The sequence below is a fragment of the Idiotropiscis lumnitzeri genome, chromosome 13 (assembly GCF_059441095.1).
Source record: "Idiotropiscis lumnitzeri isolate Australia: NSW breed Sydney's pygmy pipehorse chromosome 13, RoL_Ilum_1.0, whole genome shotgun sequence".
Lineage (NCBI taxonomy): Eukaryota > Metazoa > Chordata > Actinopteri > Syngnathiformes > Syngnathidae > Idiotropiscis > Idiotropiscis lumnitzeri.
This window is the reverse complement of record NC_142403.1, coordinates 5630276-5650121: the sequence shown is the minus strand read 5'-3', so window position 1 is coordinate 5650121 and position 19846 is coordinate 5630276. Positions and strand designations below refer to the sequence as shown.

The following is a 19846-nucleotide window of genomic DNA, read 5'->3' as shown; positions in this document are numbered from 1 at the left end:
GTACAACTGTGTACTTTTGTGCATACACTTTATTGTATGAAACATTTAACAGCCTGGTTTGTGTCTTTACTGTCCCCAGATATGACATCTGCATCCAAAAAAACAAGCCCTGTGAAACTTTAGGTAACAACAGGATATGTTTTAAAACGTGGACTGTTGTCATATTTCTGCCTTAAATTGAAACATATTTCCGTGTCTCAACTCTCTCAGTTGCATAACTTGGACAATCGTTGGCCTGATCTGTTGTTTTGTTACTTATCGCGATCATTCGCCAAGGAGTGTCTATTTGAATGTGTGTCTGCGTTGTGCAGGTCTTGCTCCCGTTGGAGGAATGTGTGAGCCGGAGAGGAGCTGCAGCATCAACGAAGACATTGGCCTTGGAACGGCTTTCACTATTGCCCATGAAATTGGACATACGTGAGTAAAAGGCACACATGCATACTAACATAGAAAAAATAAAAGACAGAATGGAACTAAAAGACAAATATAGCTGATTTGGGTTGAGTGGTTTTGTATTTTTTGTGTTTAAAATGTTTGTGATTGACATGCGACCAGTTCTATATGAATGAATATAATACATATAGTCATGCATATAATAGTGCACCGAGCCCACATTTGCTTAAAAGACACCAAACGAAATGACTGCACCAGGATCAAAGTACTACAAACATGTCAAAAAAGGTCTCGTCTTCCTTTCCAAGCTTGACAGATACAATTTGCAATGACATAAATATCATCATCAAATACCCATTTAGTCTTTTCCGAAGCAACCCGAACATTGTACTGCATTTTGAACCATGGCTCTTAATCACTCTTTATTCCTGCCATTGACGGGTATAGACGTCAAAAAATACATTCATTTTACCTGGGTTGGCAGTGAAAGCGTTAAGTATCCTTGGATTGGTCGCTGAATCTGCAAACAGTTAATTTACAATCTTCAAATGTAAATGTCAAAAGAGGTCATTACTAAAGGCTATGACTGTACATATAAAATAGGGAACTATTATTATCTATCATTGCTTTTTTCAAAAACTTAAGGTTTGGAATGAACCATGACGGTATTGGTAATTCGTGTGGGCCCCGTACCCAGGAGACGGCCAAGCTGATGGCCGACCACATCACCATGAAGACAAACCCGTTCATCTGGTCGGCCTGCAGCAGGGATTACATCACCAGCTTTCTGGAGTGAGTCAGCCTCTTAGATATCAGCAACACCACAAAAATGTGGATACAATCACGACATGTCTCCTAAGCATTTTATGGTCAGAAAACTACGCCTATTACAGTGGTATGCTTAGATCAGCAATGATTCGTCTTCATTAGGATGGCTCAGTGAAAGCATTTTGCCAGAAATATTCAATTTTACTGTTTGAAATACTCACATAATTGTGTGTTTTTGGTCTCTTGCAGCTCAGGTATGGGATCCTGTCTGAACAACGTGCCCCCAAAGCAGGAGTTTGTTTACCCCACCACAGCTCCGGGTCAAGCCTACGACGCAGACGAACAGTGCCGCTTCCAGTATGGAGTCAGATCCCGACAATGTAAATATGCAGTGAGTATTCTTGTCAGCATTTTTTTCCTGTTTCTGTTGCAGCCCCACATTTCAGTTTTACAAGTAAAGTGGCCGATTCGTGCTGGCTAATGTAAAATTTAAAGGGTCGAGTAAATCTGCCCTCGACTTTGGAGTTTGACTACAATTGTTCTTCAGAAAGTGTCTTCAATCCAAATCAAATGATCATATAATCAGTAAAGTCTGCAGAAGCTGGATAACGATCCTGATCATTTGAACCAGCAGGGAGAGATGGAAAACAGGCAGGACAGTGCGCCCAAGGCACAGGATTGAAGACCCCTGGTCTTTAGGATCCTGGTCACTCAGTACGATTAGACTTAATAAGAAGACTATGTAACATCCATCCATTCATTATCTATTCCGCTTCTCCTCACGAGGGTCGCGGCGTGCTGGAGCCTATCCCAGCTGTCTTCGGGTAGTTGGCAGGGTACACCCTGAACTGTTTGCCAGCCAATCGCAGGGCACGCAGAGACAAACTCCACACAGAAAGGCCAGAGTCAGAATCGAACCATGCACATCTTAACCAATCAATCACCGTGCCGGATTGTATAGCACTGGAAATATTTTTGTCTAGTAACGTTACAATTCCTTGACTGTGTGTCTTTTCTTACTCACACACGCACACACAGGAGGTCTGCAGTGAGCTATGGTGCATGAGCAAGAGCAACCGATGCATCACCAGTAGTATTCCTGCTGCAGAGGGAACCATCTGTCAGACCAACACCATTGAGAAAGGGGTAAATAATATATAAGCATCCAATGAAAGACAACCAAAATATCACATAGAAGTCACTTGGCTCAATTTTACATCCTTGATATTTTGAACCCATTTCCTCCTTCCTGTGAATATGAGCCTTTTGCACAAATGCGTATTATGTCTTTCAGTGGTGCTACAAGAGGATCTGTGTGGCCTATGGGACACGTCCAGAGGGTGTGGATGGGGGCTGGGGACTATGGTCGCCTTGGGAAGAGTGCAGCAGGACCTGTGGAGGTGGCGTGTCGTCCTCTATGCGATATTGCGACAGCCCGAGGTACACATCGGCTTTATCATAACTATCAATTGAGTCTTCAATTATACCTATAGTAAGCCTATATAATTTATAATAATAAATAGATTCTGCTTCTATTTTTGCCCATCTACCCAAGTTGTACGAGTGTCATAGGTTGTAATTCGGCATAATTCAGCCATATAATGGTCTGTCGCCAGAGATGTGGCCAAAGTCTTTTATAACTGTGAGATTGATAATCCTCTTATGAAAACAGTCAGAATACAGTTCTGAAACCACCGCTGTGTTGAAGTTTGAAGTGTTAAATTGCACTCATATGTGTCTGACTGGCCAGCTTGTCTGTGTCTGATTGAAGGCCAACCATTGGTGGGAAGTACTGTTTGGGGGAGAGAAAACGCTACAGGTCCTGTAATATTGACGTGAGTCCCGTTGTCATCATCACTCATTTGCTCATCATGTAGGATCCAAAACTTAAACTTTGTTTGTCTCGAAAAGGACTGCCCTGTCGGCTCACGGGACTTTCGAGAGATGCAGTGTTCTAACTTCGATAGTGTTACTTTCAGAGGGAAATTCTACACATGGAAGCCATACAGAGGAGGTGAGTGAGTATGTTTGATGTGTGAACAATAGTAAATCAGCTATTTAGTCAATAAATAAGCCAACTGAATCAAATTCCATAAAATTATTTCTACAGTACTAATTTGCCGTGGCCAAAGAGTTACACATTAAGATTAAACATATATGTTAGGACTCGTCTGGCACATTTTTGTCATTTAATTTCATGTGTCATTAAATTCTCAATTTTAACACCTACCAAGCTACATAAGTATTGACTTCTGAAAATGCATTAAAAATGGCAAAGTGATACTCAGGAGGATTTTTCATGTGCGTTTGGGGGTGTGAACATGCACATCTGCTATTCAAAACCAAATAAGAGAGTACCTGCAGATGCTGCAGCGTTCGGAGACCCCTGTAACCCACAATGTGTTGCTCTTCTGCACTGGATGTGACAGTTAAATCATTTTAGCTACAAAAGTGCCTTTAATCTTGGCCTCCACTAGCATAATGACTCACAGAGATAAGTGGCAAGCCAATTGCAACTTCAGACAGCTGATCCTACAATGCAAATCTGTTGCAGCTGTTCAAATAGGATCAGTGTGTTCAGGTCAGATCGCACTGCACCGTCATTGTCAGGCCTGGCTCACTCCTCAGGATCACATTTCTCTTACTCGTTTTCTTCCTTGCTCCTCTAGCTGAACCGCTCTCTTTGTCGCACCGTGTTTAGTTCACGATTATGCAATCACTCGCTCTCAGCACAGAAACAGCCGTCACCCCTCAGTCCAGACAGCCAAGGACAGCTCATTAAATAAGGCCGTCGCAGTGAAAGCTCTATTTAAGAACGATTATCCTTCACACTTAACCCCCATACACCATGGGACAAGCCTGCAAGTTGTAATGCACTCACAGCTGCAAGCAGTGATTGCCCTGCCAAAGCTAGGCACTATGGGAATTGCAGTTTTCCACGCTTTGACCGCTATAATTTTTTAACCCTGCCAGTACATACTTTACCTCCTTCAACACTGCCAGCACAAACAAACCAAGCTTAGACGGATGTCAACAGCCCCTCAGAGGAACTGCTGCAGAGCAGCATCAATGAAAAAATCCACTTCACCAGTCTGCTGGAAAGCACTTTTTAAATAGTTTGTGCAAAGTTGTCATTGCATCAAAAGTACTGTATGAATAAGTTGAGCGGGTGAAGAGTGACTTTACCAACTTCAATAATATTTTGCTTAAAACATGACTATGTATTCTCCACTGATTTTTACTCACATAAGCAAATACTGATTGCAAAAGGGATTTTATTCTCCTTGTGTCAAATACCGTCATTGTAATTATGCATATAAATTCTGTGTTGTTGGCATTTGGGCATGAGCAACAACGTGCAAATCATCAAGAACAAATGAACAGGATTATGACAAATATTTTGCACACCTGGGTTGCAGCTACAGAATTGGCATTGACAACAAAAGAGAATTCAAGCCAACTTGATTTTATTGTTTATCTCGTAGATAATTTTGAAGAAATCACAATTGCGTATCTCTAGTTGTTTGAAGTCCTTGTGAATGAACTTCAAATGTGCGTGTTGTGTGTAGGTGGGGTGAAAACATGCTCTCTGAACTGCCAGGCGGAGGGATACAACTTCTACACAGAACGCGCACCAGCAGTGGTAGACGGCACACCATGCAGAGATGACTCTCTGGATGTGTGTGTAAATGGCGAGTGTAAGGTGAGTTGAAGTTTAAGATTGACAGTGACTAGATATGCTTGGACGGCGTACATTTCAAGAATCCACTCTTACAGTTTTTGCATGTTGGAAAGCTGCCACAACTGATGATCTGAAACAACAGCTGCTTCATTTTAAAAAATAACCGAGGCAGGAAACTCGGGTTTTCTTTTATTAGTGGCTTATTGTTATTTTTGATTTCATTAAGAATGAAATTAAAGCAAAATATTGAGCTCATTTTTATTTAAAGGATCAGACTAATAGTCTGGTGACTTTCATGTCTCTTTTTTTCCACTGTTCTTACTCTCTTTTAGATGTGCAATATTGTGCTTGCACTGTACTGTACTCTATTGTGCTTCACTGACCTGAACAACAGTCATTTTGATGACGCCGTAAAAACAATAAGCAGGAGAGCAAGATAAAGGTGTTAACAATTAAATTCCATTTCATTTCCTGGATTATGTACAGTAAGTGGATGTCATACTAACCAATAGAAACTGTTGTTTTATGAAATTGCATTCCTTGTAATCGGTTCCATACACACATTCTTCACATAACATACTGTATACTGAAAACACTACAAAGTGATTATTCTCAGCAAAAGGATGGGAAATAATATTTTTTTTAAAAATGTAAAAATAGCTTGTTAGCATGGAAGCTTAAGACACAGTGTAATGGATAAGAAGTTGCAGAGTACCCCGGCCGCGATCTCTGTACCGTTCCGGCCTCGAACTTCCGGCCTTATTCATAAAAAATGTCGGCCCCAGACAAAAAACAAGCATAAAAAAAACATGCATGACCTCGCCATGGGAGGGATGCTAACGTCGTAGGTTTATTTAAACATCATAGCTGGCTAATTTACTATTCAAATCTACTTACATTATGTGCATATTATGGTCTTATTATTCATCTTCTTCTCCATGAACGTGCCCAATGCAAGCAAGTACGCACAGTTGGTGTTATAGGGATTGCGGTATTGCCCCCCCCCCCCGCCCCTCTTGTAATGGTCTGCCCCAGAATAAGGAAAAATCGGCATGCTTGAACGCACACTGCTGTCTCATGTCTCTTCATACATAAACAGTTGATGGTGGCGCTTTTGACGGAGAATTTTTGTCATTTGCCCATTTTGCGAGTAGGTTCATCACACACACGAGGGCCGAGTCGTGGCCTTTGTTAATCGAACCCTTTTTTTTTTTTTTCAAATTTGTCAAGCCCCGCCCCAAAAATGGGAGTCCGGCCAGGCCGGAGGGCAGGACCGTTGCGACCCAGGGACAAATTGCCCAGATTGGAAAAGTTGCTGCCATACTTCTCATTTTGGGGTTTTTTGCATGATTGTGGCTTTAATACTGTTTTATCTTCGGTCAGTGATAGACTACCGTGCTCTGACATAATATACAAATTACAGTAGGAACAGAACTAAGATTAGACAAGCTGTATGTGTGTCTACGACATGCATTGCTTGACATTTGACTCGCGCAGTTGTGAATGCACACTCTCACTGTGCAACATTTTACTTTTATGGTTTTAACAATGGCACTGTTTTTAAACTCATGACTTCGACTTAACCCTGGAGAAGCTTACAACAGTTCCCTTGTACTCCAGTCATTTATCCAATGGAATACACTGGACTAGTCTATAGATCAGAAACCTGAACCCTTTCTATAATCGAGTGAAGCAGTGGGCGGCCTTTCAGTGCTTGTGGAGCAATCTGGGCATCTAGGTGTATTGTACAAGCGCACCATAGCTAGAAATGTCAATACTTGTCAGAGGAATTGAACACAGAGCACATTCTTTCATAGCCACTCATTCTTAGAGTGGCTAAGTTAGGAAGGCTGCAGTCCCTGCACTCATCCAACACGAGGATTTTGTTTATGTGCATCCTTCTTGTTCTCTCAACCTCCTCCTCCCCTCTTCTCTGTTTTCCCCTGTACTCTGTGACCTTGCAGTTAAGCTGTGAGTCAGTCCACACCGCACGCTGGCTTTTCATTCACTTTCATTGTTATTATCAAGGCAAGGGCAACACAGTTTTATTTATGTAGCACGTTTCATACACGAGGCGCCTCAATGTGCTTCACACAAACAAAGACACAACAGACATTCAGAAGCAAAGCAGAGAAAAACAAAAGTAGCGTACTAGAACGTACATTGACACCATTCTAACACATAAAAAGAAAACTTTTAAAAAATTCAGAAGTAAAGAAATAAACGGTGGTTGCTAAAATAGCTGAAAGAAAAATATTTTAAATTGATTAGAGGACCTTAATCAAAGGTGTGAGTGGGGGAAAAATCAATGTTTTTACACTCGGGATGACTTCACTTCTATAGGCAGTTTATTCCATTTGTGTGCAGCATAACAGCTATATGCAGCTTCACCATGTTTATTTTAAACTCAGTGCTCCACTGTCTGAAGATGTAAGTTTATATTCAATCAGCGTTTTTTTCATGTATTTAGGACGCAAACCATTAAGTGATTTGTGGACCAGTAGTAGAATTTTTAAATATATTCTACAGTGAATTGGGAGGACTGGAGTAATATGTTCTGATCTCTTTGTTGAGGTCTTAATCCGAGTTGCATCGTATCACTATCTCTTTTCCCACCTCTAGCACACCGATACACTGTCCTGTATGGGACTAGAAAGAGGCTTTTCTTTTTTTTTTTTTTTTGCATTATGTTAATGCTCGTGGGTTTTCTGGGGACAACACAGAGAAATATTTGTCTTCTTTTGTAATGACATGCTGACTGTAGTTCCAAAGTTGGAGTCTGACAAGGCAGAAATAGAAGAGGGGGCGGATCTAGGGAGGAAAATAACCCAGAAACAGATGGTCCAGTTAAACACAACATGCTGTTACAGACAAAAGGCATGTCGTTCCAGTTTCCAGGCCCAACTGAAAAAGACATGAAGCTGATTTGTTGCTGACTTAATTCACTGTAAAATACAGACTACAGAGTAGATCAAGAACTGTTTAAAAAGCAATCCCTCTGAAAATCAATTGAGCTTCTGTACATGTTAGGGTACCAAAATAAGTATTATATCTGTATCATTATTATTACAACGATAGCCAAAAGACTCCAGAGGGTAAATATCCACTCAGGCTTACACAGGAAAAAATATATAATAATACTGTCATACACATTTACTGGGCACATCCTTGAAAGAAGACTTATTCATCGCAATGAATAGACTGAGGAGGAAAGAACCCCATACAAAACACGACTCAGAATAGAGCTGCCAATTTTTCTCCTTTTTGATTGACACTATCTTGATTTGACTGTTTTTTTCTTATTGTGGTTGCAGATTGCGACGGTACGACGACACTGCATCATACTAACTGCTGTCTGTAATATTTTGATAATCTGATGTTGCTGTTAGCGGGTGGTAGAGGGTCACCTGTGAGCGAACCATCATTTTTGTCTGACTTGTTTGGACCTCCACGATGTTGGAAAGGAATACACAGCGCTAGCAAACACAGCATGAGATTACATTAAATAGTAAAATAAGAATTATGTAATGTCCTGAGCGATATCTGGCAAGCCGTGACGACCAATTGAGACGTACTGTAAAAGTTTGAGTATTCACTTCCCTCATTCTAAAGCTACCAGATCACTCATACTTTATGTAACTTAGGGATAATTCAGAGTCTTTAATTCGAAATCTGGTGATAAACTGTGATCTAATCAATTGAAAATAATGATAAACAGAACCCTTAATTGATGATAAGCAAATGTCACTTGGACTAATAAAAGAGCAGCTGTTACTATTGAGAAGTTTGAGGAAACCACCTGTTTTGTTCATCATGAAGTATATTGGTGTCAACACCCTAGACTTTAGCATAATGTATGCCCAGGATCAGAAAACACATCTGGATATGTGATTTGATCTCGTTGTGTTGTGGGAAAAGGGTCTGGAAGACATTAGAGGTAATCCCTCGGTCTGGTCTCTGACACCTCTCCACTCACCGACTACGCCCCGCTACCCGTGACCCCGAGTGACCCCACGGCTCATTCTCTCGTCTATTCTCGCAGCACGTCGGCTGCGATCGCATTCTCAGCTCAGAGGTTCGTGAGGACCGCTGTCGGCTCTGCGGGGGTGACGGCAGCAGCTGCGAGTCTGTGGAGGGAGTTTTCAATGACTCTCTGGCTGAAGAAGGTGAAACGCTTCTCATTTCTTTGCGCAAAACATGACGCACAATATCTAGAACATATAGTTCACACAGTAAATCAATTTAAGAAAAAAAAAGTCAATTAAAAGACAGGCAATATTGAAATGGATCCCTGGAGTCATTATCATCCATCCATCCAGCCTTGAATCCATCGTTGCAGATTATCTGTAAACTGGATTGGTTTCCAGTCAAACACATGGCACATGACAAACAACCATTCACACTCACATTGACACCTGTGTCCTTCGTCACCTCAAATTTTTAAAATGTTGGCCATCAAGTGTTTGATTGGAAAATGTATCTGTGTTTCACTCAAATTCAGTCGAACTGTTTTGACAAAAGGGAATCCTGCACAAAAGAGGAGGGGCTCAACATGAACCCTTGAGGTACACCAGCAACTGGAAATACCTGTCAGATTCAAACCACCGCTTTTATGATTTATTATTAATTATTGTATTCAATTATTGTGTTTTTTGGGGTTAACCCAAAGTGAAATTACGAGCACATTGCCTATTTCCATTCACTGGAAGATGATTGCCTCCATAGCAGTGGCTTAATCATACATTGTACAACAACACAGAATATGCCTCTGTCGGCATGCCTACACAGCTGCCCGACGGACTTGTGCTGATGGACAGAATCTTTACGGAAACATGCGACGACTGGGAGTGGTGTGGTCGCTGAAGCACTTGGAGTGTGATGTCTTGTCCAGTCCAAGACAGAATTTCATCTTGTAGTCTGACAACGCGACTAAACTAAAAGTTGTAGTCTGAGAAAGCCCGAAGCCAATCCCCAGATTGACTCATGTCTGGTAAATAGTCTTTCACTTGTATAGCGCTTAAAGCATGTGACACTGATGTCGCATCAACCTACTCATGACACAGCATAAGAAGCAAGTGGGGGTTCAGTATCTTGCTCAAGGATCCTTGAACCCACAATCTCTAGGTTGGGAAATAACGACTCGACCACTGAGCCTTTAAGTAACACCTGCAGAAATTAGTCCAATTAATGACCAGCGAAATCCCCCGATAATGCCAATAGCAAGTTGGAATACTCTAAAGTCCTTCTCTATTCTTTCGGGTTTCTTTGTGTGAAAGACAACAATGGCCATAATTGTGAATGAGCCAAACTATTACAAAATAGAAAAAAGGACAGCACGTCTCGTCTCCAGGGATTCATCCATCGAAGTGAAGTGCTTTATTTTATAATGTGCCATAAAAGCATTGAAATATTGTCTGTCAGACTCTTTGCATTCAACAAGTCCACAGCTGTGGTGAGCGGTGGCGAGTTGCTCAAGATTTGCTGCTTCTTCGCTCCAAGTCCTCCACAAAGACCAACGGATTCCATCCACTTTCGCTGTCATTCTGTCCGTCAGCCAAAACCTTGGGACTATGTCATCCTGATCTCGCGCGCCTTCATCTAGACACTTACAACATTGCCTTTCTCACCTCTCAGAGCTCCATAAAGAGATTTCCTGCCAAGCCTCTCCTTGCCTCTTGTGGTTGAAGCACTGGAAGGAATTATTGTATGCCTCCATTTTCATTCCTTCATCCTCAAGTAAGACTGAAGTTATTTGCAGGGCTGCAGTGGCCAGCGAGCTGGCAGGGTACTGAAAAGTACTAAAGTGAATTTGATGCCAGTAAAAAAATTAAAGGGACAGGAAAAAAGATTGAGGGAATCGCGTGAAGAGGTCGTTTCTTGGCATTTAGTGTCCAAAAGGGCGGCTGAGGCAGCCTGCCCGGGAATGTAGTCGGAATCTGAAGCTTTCTGCTCAGTTCATCGGCATCCCACAGAGTTAAACACTACTCATGCATCACATCTCCCGTTGCTCCGAAAACAGAGCTCCTTCTTGCTTTCGTTTTTACCAGCTTTGACAGGATGTGTGTGAGCGTGTGTAGGTGCATAATCGTTTGTAACTGTCTCTTGGTGTTCTTTTTTTGGCAAGGATGTAGTAACAAAATTTACAGGTGTATACTTGAGAGATCAAAAGTGGCAAAGCTCATATTTGTCATAATACGGACTGATATTACAGGCGGTGTGGTCCACTGCTAGGATTTATTTGTAATCTGACCTATGTGTTTATATCTCAGGTTATGAAGAGGTCATCCGAATCCCCAAAGGCTCAGTGTTCATCCACATACAAGAGCTCAACATTTCTCTCAATTACATTGGTAAGCGCTACTGTACTTCATCTTAGACCATTGGAATTTAGGTAATTTAAGTCAAATAATGTTTTCTAAACTAAACACACACAAATTTTTGATTAATTAATCAATCAAAAAAAGGATTGGCTTGATACATTTGATCACATAGTTTTGTCTTGTACAGCAATGGTCCCAAAACATTGTACTCCCATGAACTGGTCCCCTGGCGAAAAAGGTTGAATTGCAATGTTGCAATGTTAGCCGCAGGAGGCTCAATTTACATGGAACATTTCAGTACTGTCCACTGTTCCTTGTTCTGTTCCTTGTACTTCCCTCTCATCTGTGTTGCAGTGCTAAAGAGTAAAAGCGATCAGTTCTTCCTCAATGAGAAGCTGGCCACTGAGGCACCACACAGGTTTGATGCTGCGGGAACAACTTTCCACTACAGGAGACCCACTGATGGGCCAGAAGCACTTGAGGCACTGGGACCAACAAACATGACCCTTGTTGTCATGGTAACAATAAAATCTGTTCACTAGAAATTGCACTGTATGCATATAAGAAGACAAAAGTGGATGTTATTTTATTTTAATCTGTGTAAAGGTGATGGTCCAGGAGGAGAACCTTGGAATCCACTATCGTTTTAATCCTCCTGTCAACCGAGAACCACTGACTGGTTTTGCCTGGCATCATACATCCTGGTCACACTGCTCTGCTCTCTGTGCTGGAGGTAGACACACCTTAAAATAAGCCGATATCTACCAGCCTTAAGGCTTTTGCTGTTTGTTGCCCCCGATGGGGGCCCCGTAACCCGCGTCCACGCAATACAATACAACAGGGAAATCTTGGACCAGTTTTTTGTCATCATCAAGGGTCTCTGAGGCATACTTTGTCCGGTCCCTAACCGAGGACCTGTTTACTATGAGTGACTCTGCGAGGGGCATCAAGCCTTATTATTTCCTAGGATCTCATTTAACATTTAAATAACAGAAGTCCCAAAAGAGATCCATGGGGACACCAAATGACGTGATTTACCAGCTAAAACAAAGCAAATGCCTGTTGCTAGAATTGTTTGGCAGGAACACATCAATTGCAGGAGAAAGAAGCAGAAGGAAAACTATTTACACATGGTAGTTGCCAAAAGAATGCTGGAGAAACTTGTATCCTTATCTCCAGAGACAAGAGTGAGCCTCGGCCTGCAAACTCATTTTGGCCCTTTAATAATGTCAATTGGAAAATATATCACACCTTGCTACTACTGTGAAAGTGAAACTGACATGCTGAATGTTTCTCCATGCTTGTGTTGCCTCCACCTTCAGGTGAGCAAATCCAGCAGGTGGTGTGTCGGAAGCTATCAGATCACGCCATTGTTTACAACCACTTCTGTGATAAGAAGCACAAACCCAAAGAGAGGCGCAGATTCTGCAATACTGAGCCATGTTCCCCAACGTGAGTGTTGGGACATTTTTTTTCATGTTGCACGTGCTGTACTACTGTTGTTTCAGCAGAGTCTTGATTTAAATAAGCGCTGTTGTCTTGGCCAGCTGGTGGACTGGAGTGTGGTCGGAGTGCAGTCGCAGCTGTAATGGCGGCCTGAGGACACGTGAGGTTTTATGCAAAAGGAGGATCTCTGCATCGGAGGAGAAAGTCCTGGATGACTCCGCCTGCCCCCCTTCACGCCCTTCATTCACTGAACCCTGCAACAATCACAGCTGCCCTCCCGAATGGATGGCCCTGAACTGGTCAGAGGTAGGATTTGAGTTTTGGTCCATTCATAAACTCCTGATGGGGGCAGCAATTGCTGATGGAACTGGAGAGTACAAGATAACATGGCACCAATTATACTGCTTTAGTTTTACTTTTAGTAATCTACAACGTACAGATGGATGTCATATTAAACACATTTTTATATTCATGCATCCATCCACTATTGTCATGGGGGTCGTGAGTGAGCTGGGGGCTAGCCCAGCTGATTTCAGGCGAGAGGTGGACTACAACCTGGACCGATCTGGTTGTTTGTCTTTGTGTGGCCTGCGATTGGCTGGCAACCAGTTCACGGCGGATCCTGCCTACTGCTCGAAGTCAGCTGGGATAGGCTACACCCTTTTGCGTGAGAAGTAGTAGTACGCCTCCATATTATTGGTGGCTCTAGTAACAGGATGGCCTTTGACAGTGATGTCCAATAACGGCGGTCTTTCTTGAATGAGAGTGATTCATTTGTCTTTGCGCTCTTCTGTCCAGCCAAGCGTTATGTTTTTGGAGGAGATGTGAAAAATGAGCAAAGCGGATTCAGTTCTTGAGCAATAGCTGCAAATTTCACCATTTGTCCACTTTCGTCACTTCACGTTCTTAACCAGTGCACTATTTTGCTAGCTGAAAGCAAATCACAGTGATCATTTGTTCTGCGAGCCCGACCCGATTCTACAGGTTGAATCTGATGAACACGCCCCCCAGACAAACAAATATTCACTCAAAATCACAACCTAGGGACAATTTAGAGTGTAATTTACCACACATGTGTTTGGAATGTGTAAGGAAACCGGAGCACCGTGAAAAAACCTACGCAGGTAAGGTGGGAGAACTCTGTGAAGGACTTGTTGAGTGCAAGATCACTGAGTATTGTGTAACGATGTACAGAAAACTACAATTCTCCTCACTCCTGAAATGTTTGTCCTAAATTTAAGTTTGGATCAACAAACTTCCAGTAACACAACGTTGAGTGGGTCTTCTCGCATTCTTATCTGCAAGTTAACATGTTTCGGAAAGTATCCAGCTCAGGTTCTTATGAGCTATTTTGCTCAAATATGTTCATCACCGTGTAAAACATACCCTTGGATGTCCCTTGATGAGGATGATGATGCTTGTTTGCTGGTCGAATACTGTTCAGAATCTCTGTTACATATGTTCACTTTGTTTCTGTACCCTGTTTTATAACTACAACAGCACAACAAGTAAGCAGACGACTAACTTCAATCATTAAACAAAGCTTCAGAGTTGCACAACTGCCTTTTGACGTGGTGTGGCTTTTCGCTGACGTCTTTTGCAAGAAGACTAAGGCGCATGCAAAAGAAATAACTATAACCAGCTGATTTACTGAAACTGAGCAGGCTTTCCTCTGTGTTTTTGTACAGCTGCTGCCCTCTTTTGAGTGGACAAAGCTTTGTGTTGCTTGTGACCCCAGTGAACCCCGTGTTCTTTTTTTTTCCCCATTCTTCTCTCTCCCTTTATCCTCTTGTGCTCCGCCTGCAGTGTACACCCAGCTGTGGTCCTGGCTACAGACACCGAGTAGTTTTGTGCAAGAGTGGGGAGAGTAGAGACGCGCTGCCAGATGCCAAGTGCCCCAAGCATGGCAGACCCACCTCTAGAGTGCGCTGTAACCTGAAGCGATGCCCTCCGCCTCAGTGGTTGATGGGCCCTTGGGGAGAGGTAAGCGGTTCGCCATATATGACAGGGATGGAAAACTTAAATTAAACTTAATGCTAATGCTAAATACATGCTAAGACATGTCTGCCATCTAATGGTGATTGGTAATATTACAACTTAAAACTACAGTTGGAACCCTGTATATTTATTGGTTCGGCACCTGCGGATTCGATTTTTCGCTGATTTTTTTAAAAATTATTTGTTCATGCATGTGGCCCCCCAATTGCCAATCCCTGATTTAAGACATGCCATGTTGGCCAAGAAATCTCACAACCACAACAACCTCTCACATAAACCCCAAAAAACTTAGTCACACTCACCAAAGATAACTCCAATTCCCCCAGTAGCCTCGCTCTCACTCATCCAAAAACTCACACGAAAAAAACAACTCGACAATCCCAAAAAATCTTATTAAAATCAAAGATATCTTACTCACCCAAAACCTCCTGACTAAAATAAAAATCCCCACGCCGAGAAAGACAAAGAGCATTTTTATATGAGTGAGAGATATATTTGTTTTTTTGCAGAGTGAGTTTTGTGGGTGAGTGAGAGGAGCTTTTGGGTGAGAGACAGATTGAGTGATTGATTTTTTTTCTTTTTTTATGTGGATGAGATTTTTTAGGGGGAGTTACTGAAATGTTTGGGATGTTTTTGGGTGATTGTGAGAGATTTCCTTTTGATTAATGTTGGATTTTTTTTTTCCGGTGTATGTGGGAATAAAATATTGGTTTTGGCCTCAATGTCACCTCATGAATGTTTTCAACTTACCTGTACCCCATATTTCAAATAGCGGTGTTACTCTGAGTGGCAGTTGGCATGAACGTATGTTTTTGTCTCGCAGTGTTCTGCCAAGTGTGGACTGGGTCAGGAGATGCGATCCGTGCAATGTCTGACCCACACCGGCATGCCATCCAACGAATGTCTGGAACATCTGAAACCAGCCTCCATGCAGCAGTGCAAGAGCAAATGTGACCTCATTATGCCCATCAGTACAGACAATCCTGATGGTTAGTGGTAAAAGTGTAGCCAAGCCAGTCCAGTGAGCTAACAACAGCTTACATTTTTATTCGCTGACGTACGTCACTCTCAAGGCCAGACACTGCCTTTTAAAACGAGACACATGCAAAGTCTCAGAAGCACCTCACTGCACTTTTTGTATTGGCAATGTTTTAATGCATAAATGAGTTTTATTCGTTTACTCGATTATTTGATGGGATATTTGGTCAAATATTTTTAGTCATTCATAAATATGACAACAGGGTAGGACACTCCCCCTGAATTATTGTAAAAATCACTTCATTATTTTAATAGCACAGGGGGTGCTGCATGGTACAATTATGGATGGGTGGGTGCTCAAACTCTGGCACATGATCAAGGATGCAAAGTGGTCTCCAGGCAGGCATGCAAGGAGAGATGTGACTGGGTGTGCTAAGTCTCAGAGCTCAGTTTCAGATTTGAGCCTTGCTCAAGGGAACCTCAAAAATAGTTAGGATGCAGACGAGCATCTCTCTAACAACTAGCTGCGATATATTTTCTCTGCTTTGGGCCACAAACTATTACTCTGGTCCCTGGTTCTAAAGCTTGACTACTCAAGAATGAGCTACCAAATAGTTAACCAATATTCGGGATTGCAAGTATGATAAATAAATCATACAAAGATATTATTCTAAAACTCTTTCTTGTCTCCCTGCAGAGTGCAAAGACGTGAACACTGTGGCATACTGCCCTCTAGTGCTCAGGTTCAAGTTCTGCAGCCGGCCTTATTTTAGACAAATGTGCTGCAAGACATGCCAAGGACACTGATCTGGACCGATGAACCTCACAACTCACACCCACAAGAACACACACTCTCACAAAATGAGCCTTGTGTCAGCAATCTGAAGGATGGCACATTTCCGGTGCCTTAACAGTTCAGAGGGACCTCTTACCAGCCAGAGTCCATGGGAGAGCAGATCCCTCCCAATTCCCAAGCAGCCTGAACTGAGTTCTACATTCCACTGGCGGGAAGGCTGTTGAAACCTGTCCTCTGTTGTAATATTTTTGGTGCTACTTCTGCAGCCGCTTGTTGGCTACAGGACAGGTTTCGGTGTTTAGAGGGCCACTTTATGTTTGCTTCGGCTTCAATGTAAAGAGGGCATATTTTTGTTCAGCTATGTGTTTAAATATCCACTTGTAAAAAAGGAACCTTCATGAGAAGGAATATCATATATTATGGAAGTTTTTGTTCAAGTTACTAGATAGTTGTTACTTGACCACAGTGATTTTTTTTCTTGCTAATAGTCTGTTATGTATATCTTAAATGTTCATCAAGTCAATTGAGCAGAATTTGATTTGCACAAAGTGACATCAGTCACAGGACTTGTACAGGATACACTACAATTGCTTTGTTTTGATATCATTTGTAATGTTGTCTGTAGAGACCCTGCAGCATTCATCCTGTCACTCTTCAGCATCTTCTATTCGTATGTTCTATCAATTCTAGAAAATACCTTCCTGTCGCACAGGACAGAAAGCCACATTTGTAGCATTACCATCTAATTTTTTATGGGATGCAATTTTATGTTGCAACTGTAGTAGAGCATGGCAGCTTAAAATGAAATCTCCAAAAGAAGGTCATGAAGCCTAATCCCGTGCTGAGACTCCCTATTTTTGTCACATTAAATCCCTTGCTGGACAGTCTAAGTGACTTTAAATATAAGCGGAAATTCAGTGTCAGAGTAAGCGAGTCATTGTGACTCATTTTCTAATTATACACTGTCTCCTCTGTGGGTTACTCACATGATTAATGATCATCATTCAAATCGGTAAGAAGAAAAAAAGTCTTGTGTTACACAAAAATAACACTGGTCAATTTTTTATTTAATCAAAGATGCAATTAAAATTTTCTTCATGATTCTTTTTTTTTTTGCACCGATTCCAAATCTGCTTTAGTTTTTTCTCTAGCCCATCAAGTTTTCTTAATAATCAGAATAAGACAAACAATGTGATATCTCATTGAATAATATCCATCCATTATCTGTACAAGGGTTGTGGGGGGGGGGGGAGGGCTATCCCAGCTATCTTCGGGCAGTAGGCGGGGCACACCCTGAACTTGTTGCCAGCCAATAAGAGGGCACACAGAGACGAACAACCATCCGCACTCACACTCATACCTAGGGGCAATTTTACAGTGTTCAATCGGCCTGCCATGCATGTTTTTGGAATGTGGGAGGAAACCGGAGTACCCGGAGGAAACCCACGCAGGCACGGGGAGAACACGCAAACTCCACACAGGAAGGCCGCAGCCGCAATCGAACCCGCGACCTCAGCACTGCGAGCCCACTATGCTAACCAGTCGTCCACCGTGCCGCCTCATAGAATAATATATTTACTAATATTTGTGAATTAAGGGTCAGATTCGGCAATAGGTTGATTTTCTGAAACCTCAGCTATAAATCACACAAGCATGGTCAAATCTCTACTGTTCAAAAAATTTAAATACTGTATTTCAAAACGCTGTTGAGTTAGAAAAAAAGTATAGACATTTTTAAAATTGGCATCAAACATATGTTTTAGGGGACCCATAAATTCTTGCCTGATTAAAATTTGCTGTTGGGCAGTGTAATTGAACAAGACCTCTTAGTTGTATAATATGCTAATTATTTATCTTTCCAAATTCTTCCCAGGGTGACGCTTTGTCCCAATACCTCCATATAGTGTGATGTTGGTGCCCCAAACACACACGCACGCACACGCACCCACACACACATTTGGAACTTCTTCAGTGTTTCTGCCATGTTTTTCCAAATTGTTATTAGTGGAACAGTTTTTTTTTTCTTGAAATCTGAATTGTATTTGTGAAAATGCTGCTAAGAGAATCATCTCTGACGGCATCACTCTGCTTTGTGTCCGTGACCTTCACAGATTGCAGCTCTGCATTGATCCTTTTCTTTATTGTGGTGCTTTTTTGGAAAGGTGCTATTAATTCATTGCTATTATTTTGTGCTCAAATTATATATTTTTTTTCCAGCTTAATCATATATTCAGAAATCATTCCCCATCCTACCTGGAACTATTCATGAAGGGCCAGCTTGAAGTTGAAGAATGTCTGATTTGTAGCTTCTTAAAACCCCAATCTGCCCTTTTGCATTGTTTTTAAAATGGAATATTAAACTGATTAAACATGGTACATTGTGGAATGAAAATGAGCTGTCTGTGCTCCAATTTGGTACATTATTAAATGTAATTATTTATAAATGACATGTGTCTTTACTTTAACGGTTGTGGCTTAGTAGGATATTATGTTCACACACAATAAGAATATCTTTTATGTCAAGTAGTTCAGTTTTCTGGAAAAAGTACATCTTCCTTTTTTGGTGTGAATTATACATCCATATGCATGTAAAAATTACAAAAGAAATCTAATGAGATCCATTGGAAGAATCGGTAACACTTTATAATAAATGCACACTAATAAGGATTAGCTAAGCATTTGTAAATACGGAAGCAATTGTTTATAAAGCATTATTCTGACATGAATAATCATTTGCATAAAGTTTGTAAATCAAACAACAAATGTTTTACTCATCATTAGTAAGCATATTAGTAAAGCATTAGTACTCAGTGAGCTTAATAATTTATAATGCATGTTTTTACAGGAATAATGACTAGCATGTGGTTAATAAACAGTTCTAAATGGTTTACTCATTATTAATAAGCTCACCCGTAACATGCTTGATGATTGCGTTTTCATACTTTATAATTGGCAGATTCAACATGACTAGATTATGTATTGCATCATTTACCAATCAGTCCTTTAGGAATAGTTAGTAGTTTGTAAGCTCATTTGGAAAGCGTACGCAAATGACTAACAAACTATTTAGATATACATGCATGCACTCATACACAAATTAATCAGACATGTTCTATTTGTTGCTAAGTATGAGTTGATGTTTTATAAAAACGGACATATTTATTTTCCAACGAATGTGTTATTAACACTTAACACAGGAGTTCATCGAGTTTGGAGGTTACAAAGCACTACAAACTACTAACTATTCCTAAAGGACTGATTGGTAAATGATGCAATGCATAATCTAATCATGTTGAATCTGCCAATTATAAAGTATGAAAATGCAATCATGAAGCATATTACGGGTGAGCTTATTAATAGTGAGTAAACCATTTAGAACTGTTTATTAACTACATACTAGTCATTATCATGCATTATAAATTATTAAACTCACTAAGTGCCAATGCTTTACTAATATCCTTATTA

At 41.2% G+C, this 19846-nt stretch overlaps 1 protein-coding gene across 1 annotated transcript in view; it reads left to right on the top strand.

Moving 5' to 3' along the window:
• The window catches only part of adamts10 (ADAM metallopeptidase with thrombospondin type 1 motif, 10), a 39147-nt gene extending 20322 nt beyond the window's left edge, over nucleotides 1-18825 (top strand). The window contains exons 9-26 of the mRNA XM_088312365.1: nucleotides 80-123; nucleotides 312-417; nucleotides 1039-1185; nucleotides 1411-1552; nucleotides 2200-2307; nucleotides 2456-2601; nucleotides 2933-2996; nucleotides 3073-3175; nucleotides 4731-4864; nucleotides 8886-9009; nucleotides 11113-11193; nucleotides 11518-11681; nucleotides 11770-11896; nucleotides 12486-12615; nucleotides 12711-12915; nucleotides 14416-14592; nucleotides 15431-15596; nucleotides 16283-18825. Coding sequence (XP_088168491.1) covers nucleotides 80-123; nucleotides 312-417; nucleotides 1039-1185; nucleotides 1411-1552; nucleotides 2200-2307; nucleotides 2456-2601; nucleotides 2933-2996; nucleotides 3073-3175; nucleotides 4731-4864; nucleotides 8886-9009; nucleotides 11113-11193; nucleotides 11518-11681; nucleotides 11770-11896; nucleotides 12486-12615; nucleotides 12711-12915; nucleotides 14416-14592; nucleotides 15431-15596; nucleotides 16283-16392 — 2278 coding nt within the window. The 3' untranslated portion in view covers nucleotides 16393-18825. The remainder of the gene's footprint in view (nucleotides 1-79; nucleotides 124-311; nucleotides 418-1038; nucleotides 1186-1410; nucleotides 1553-2199; nucleotides 2308-2455; nucleotides 2602-2932; nucleotides 2997-3072; nucleotides 3176-4730; nucleotides 4865-8885; nucleotides 9010-11112; nucleotides 11194-11517; nucleotides 11682-11769; nucleotides 11897-12485; nucleotides 12616-12710; nucleotides 12916-14415; nucleotides 14593-15430; nucleotides 15597-16282) is intronic.
• The last annotated feature ends 1021 nt before the right edge of the window (nucleotides 18826-19846 follow it).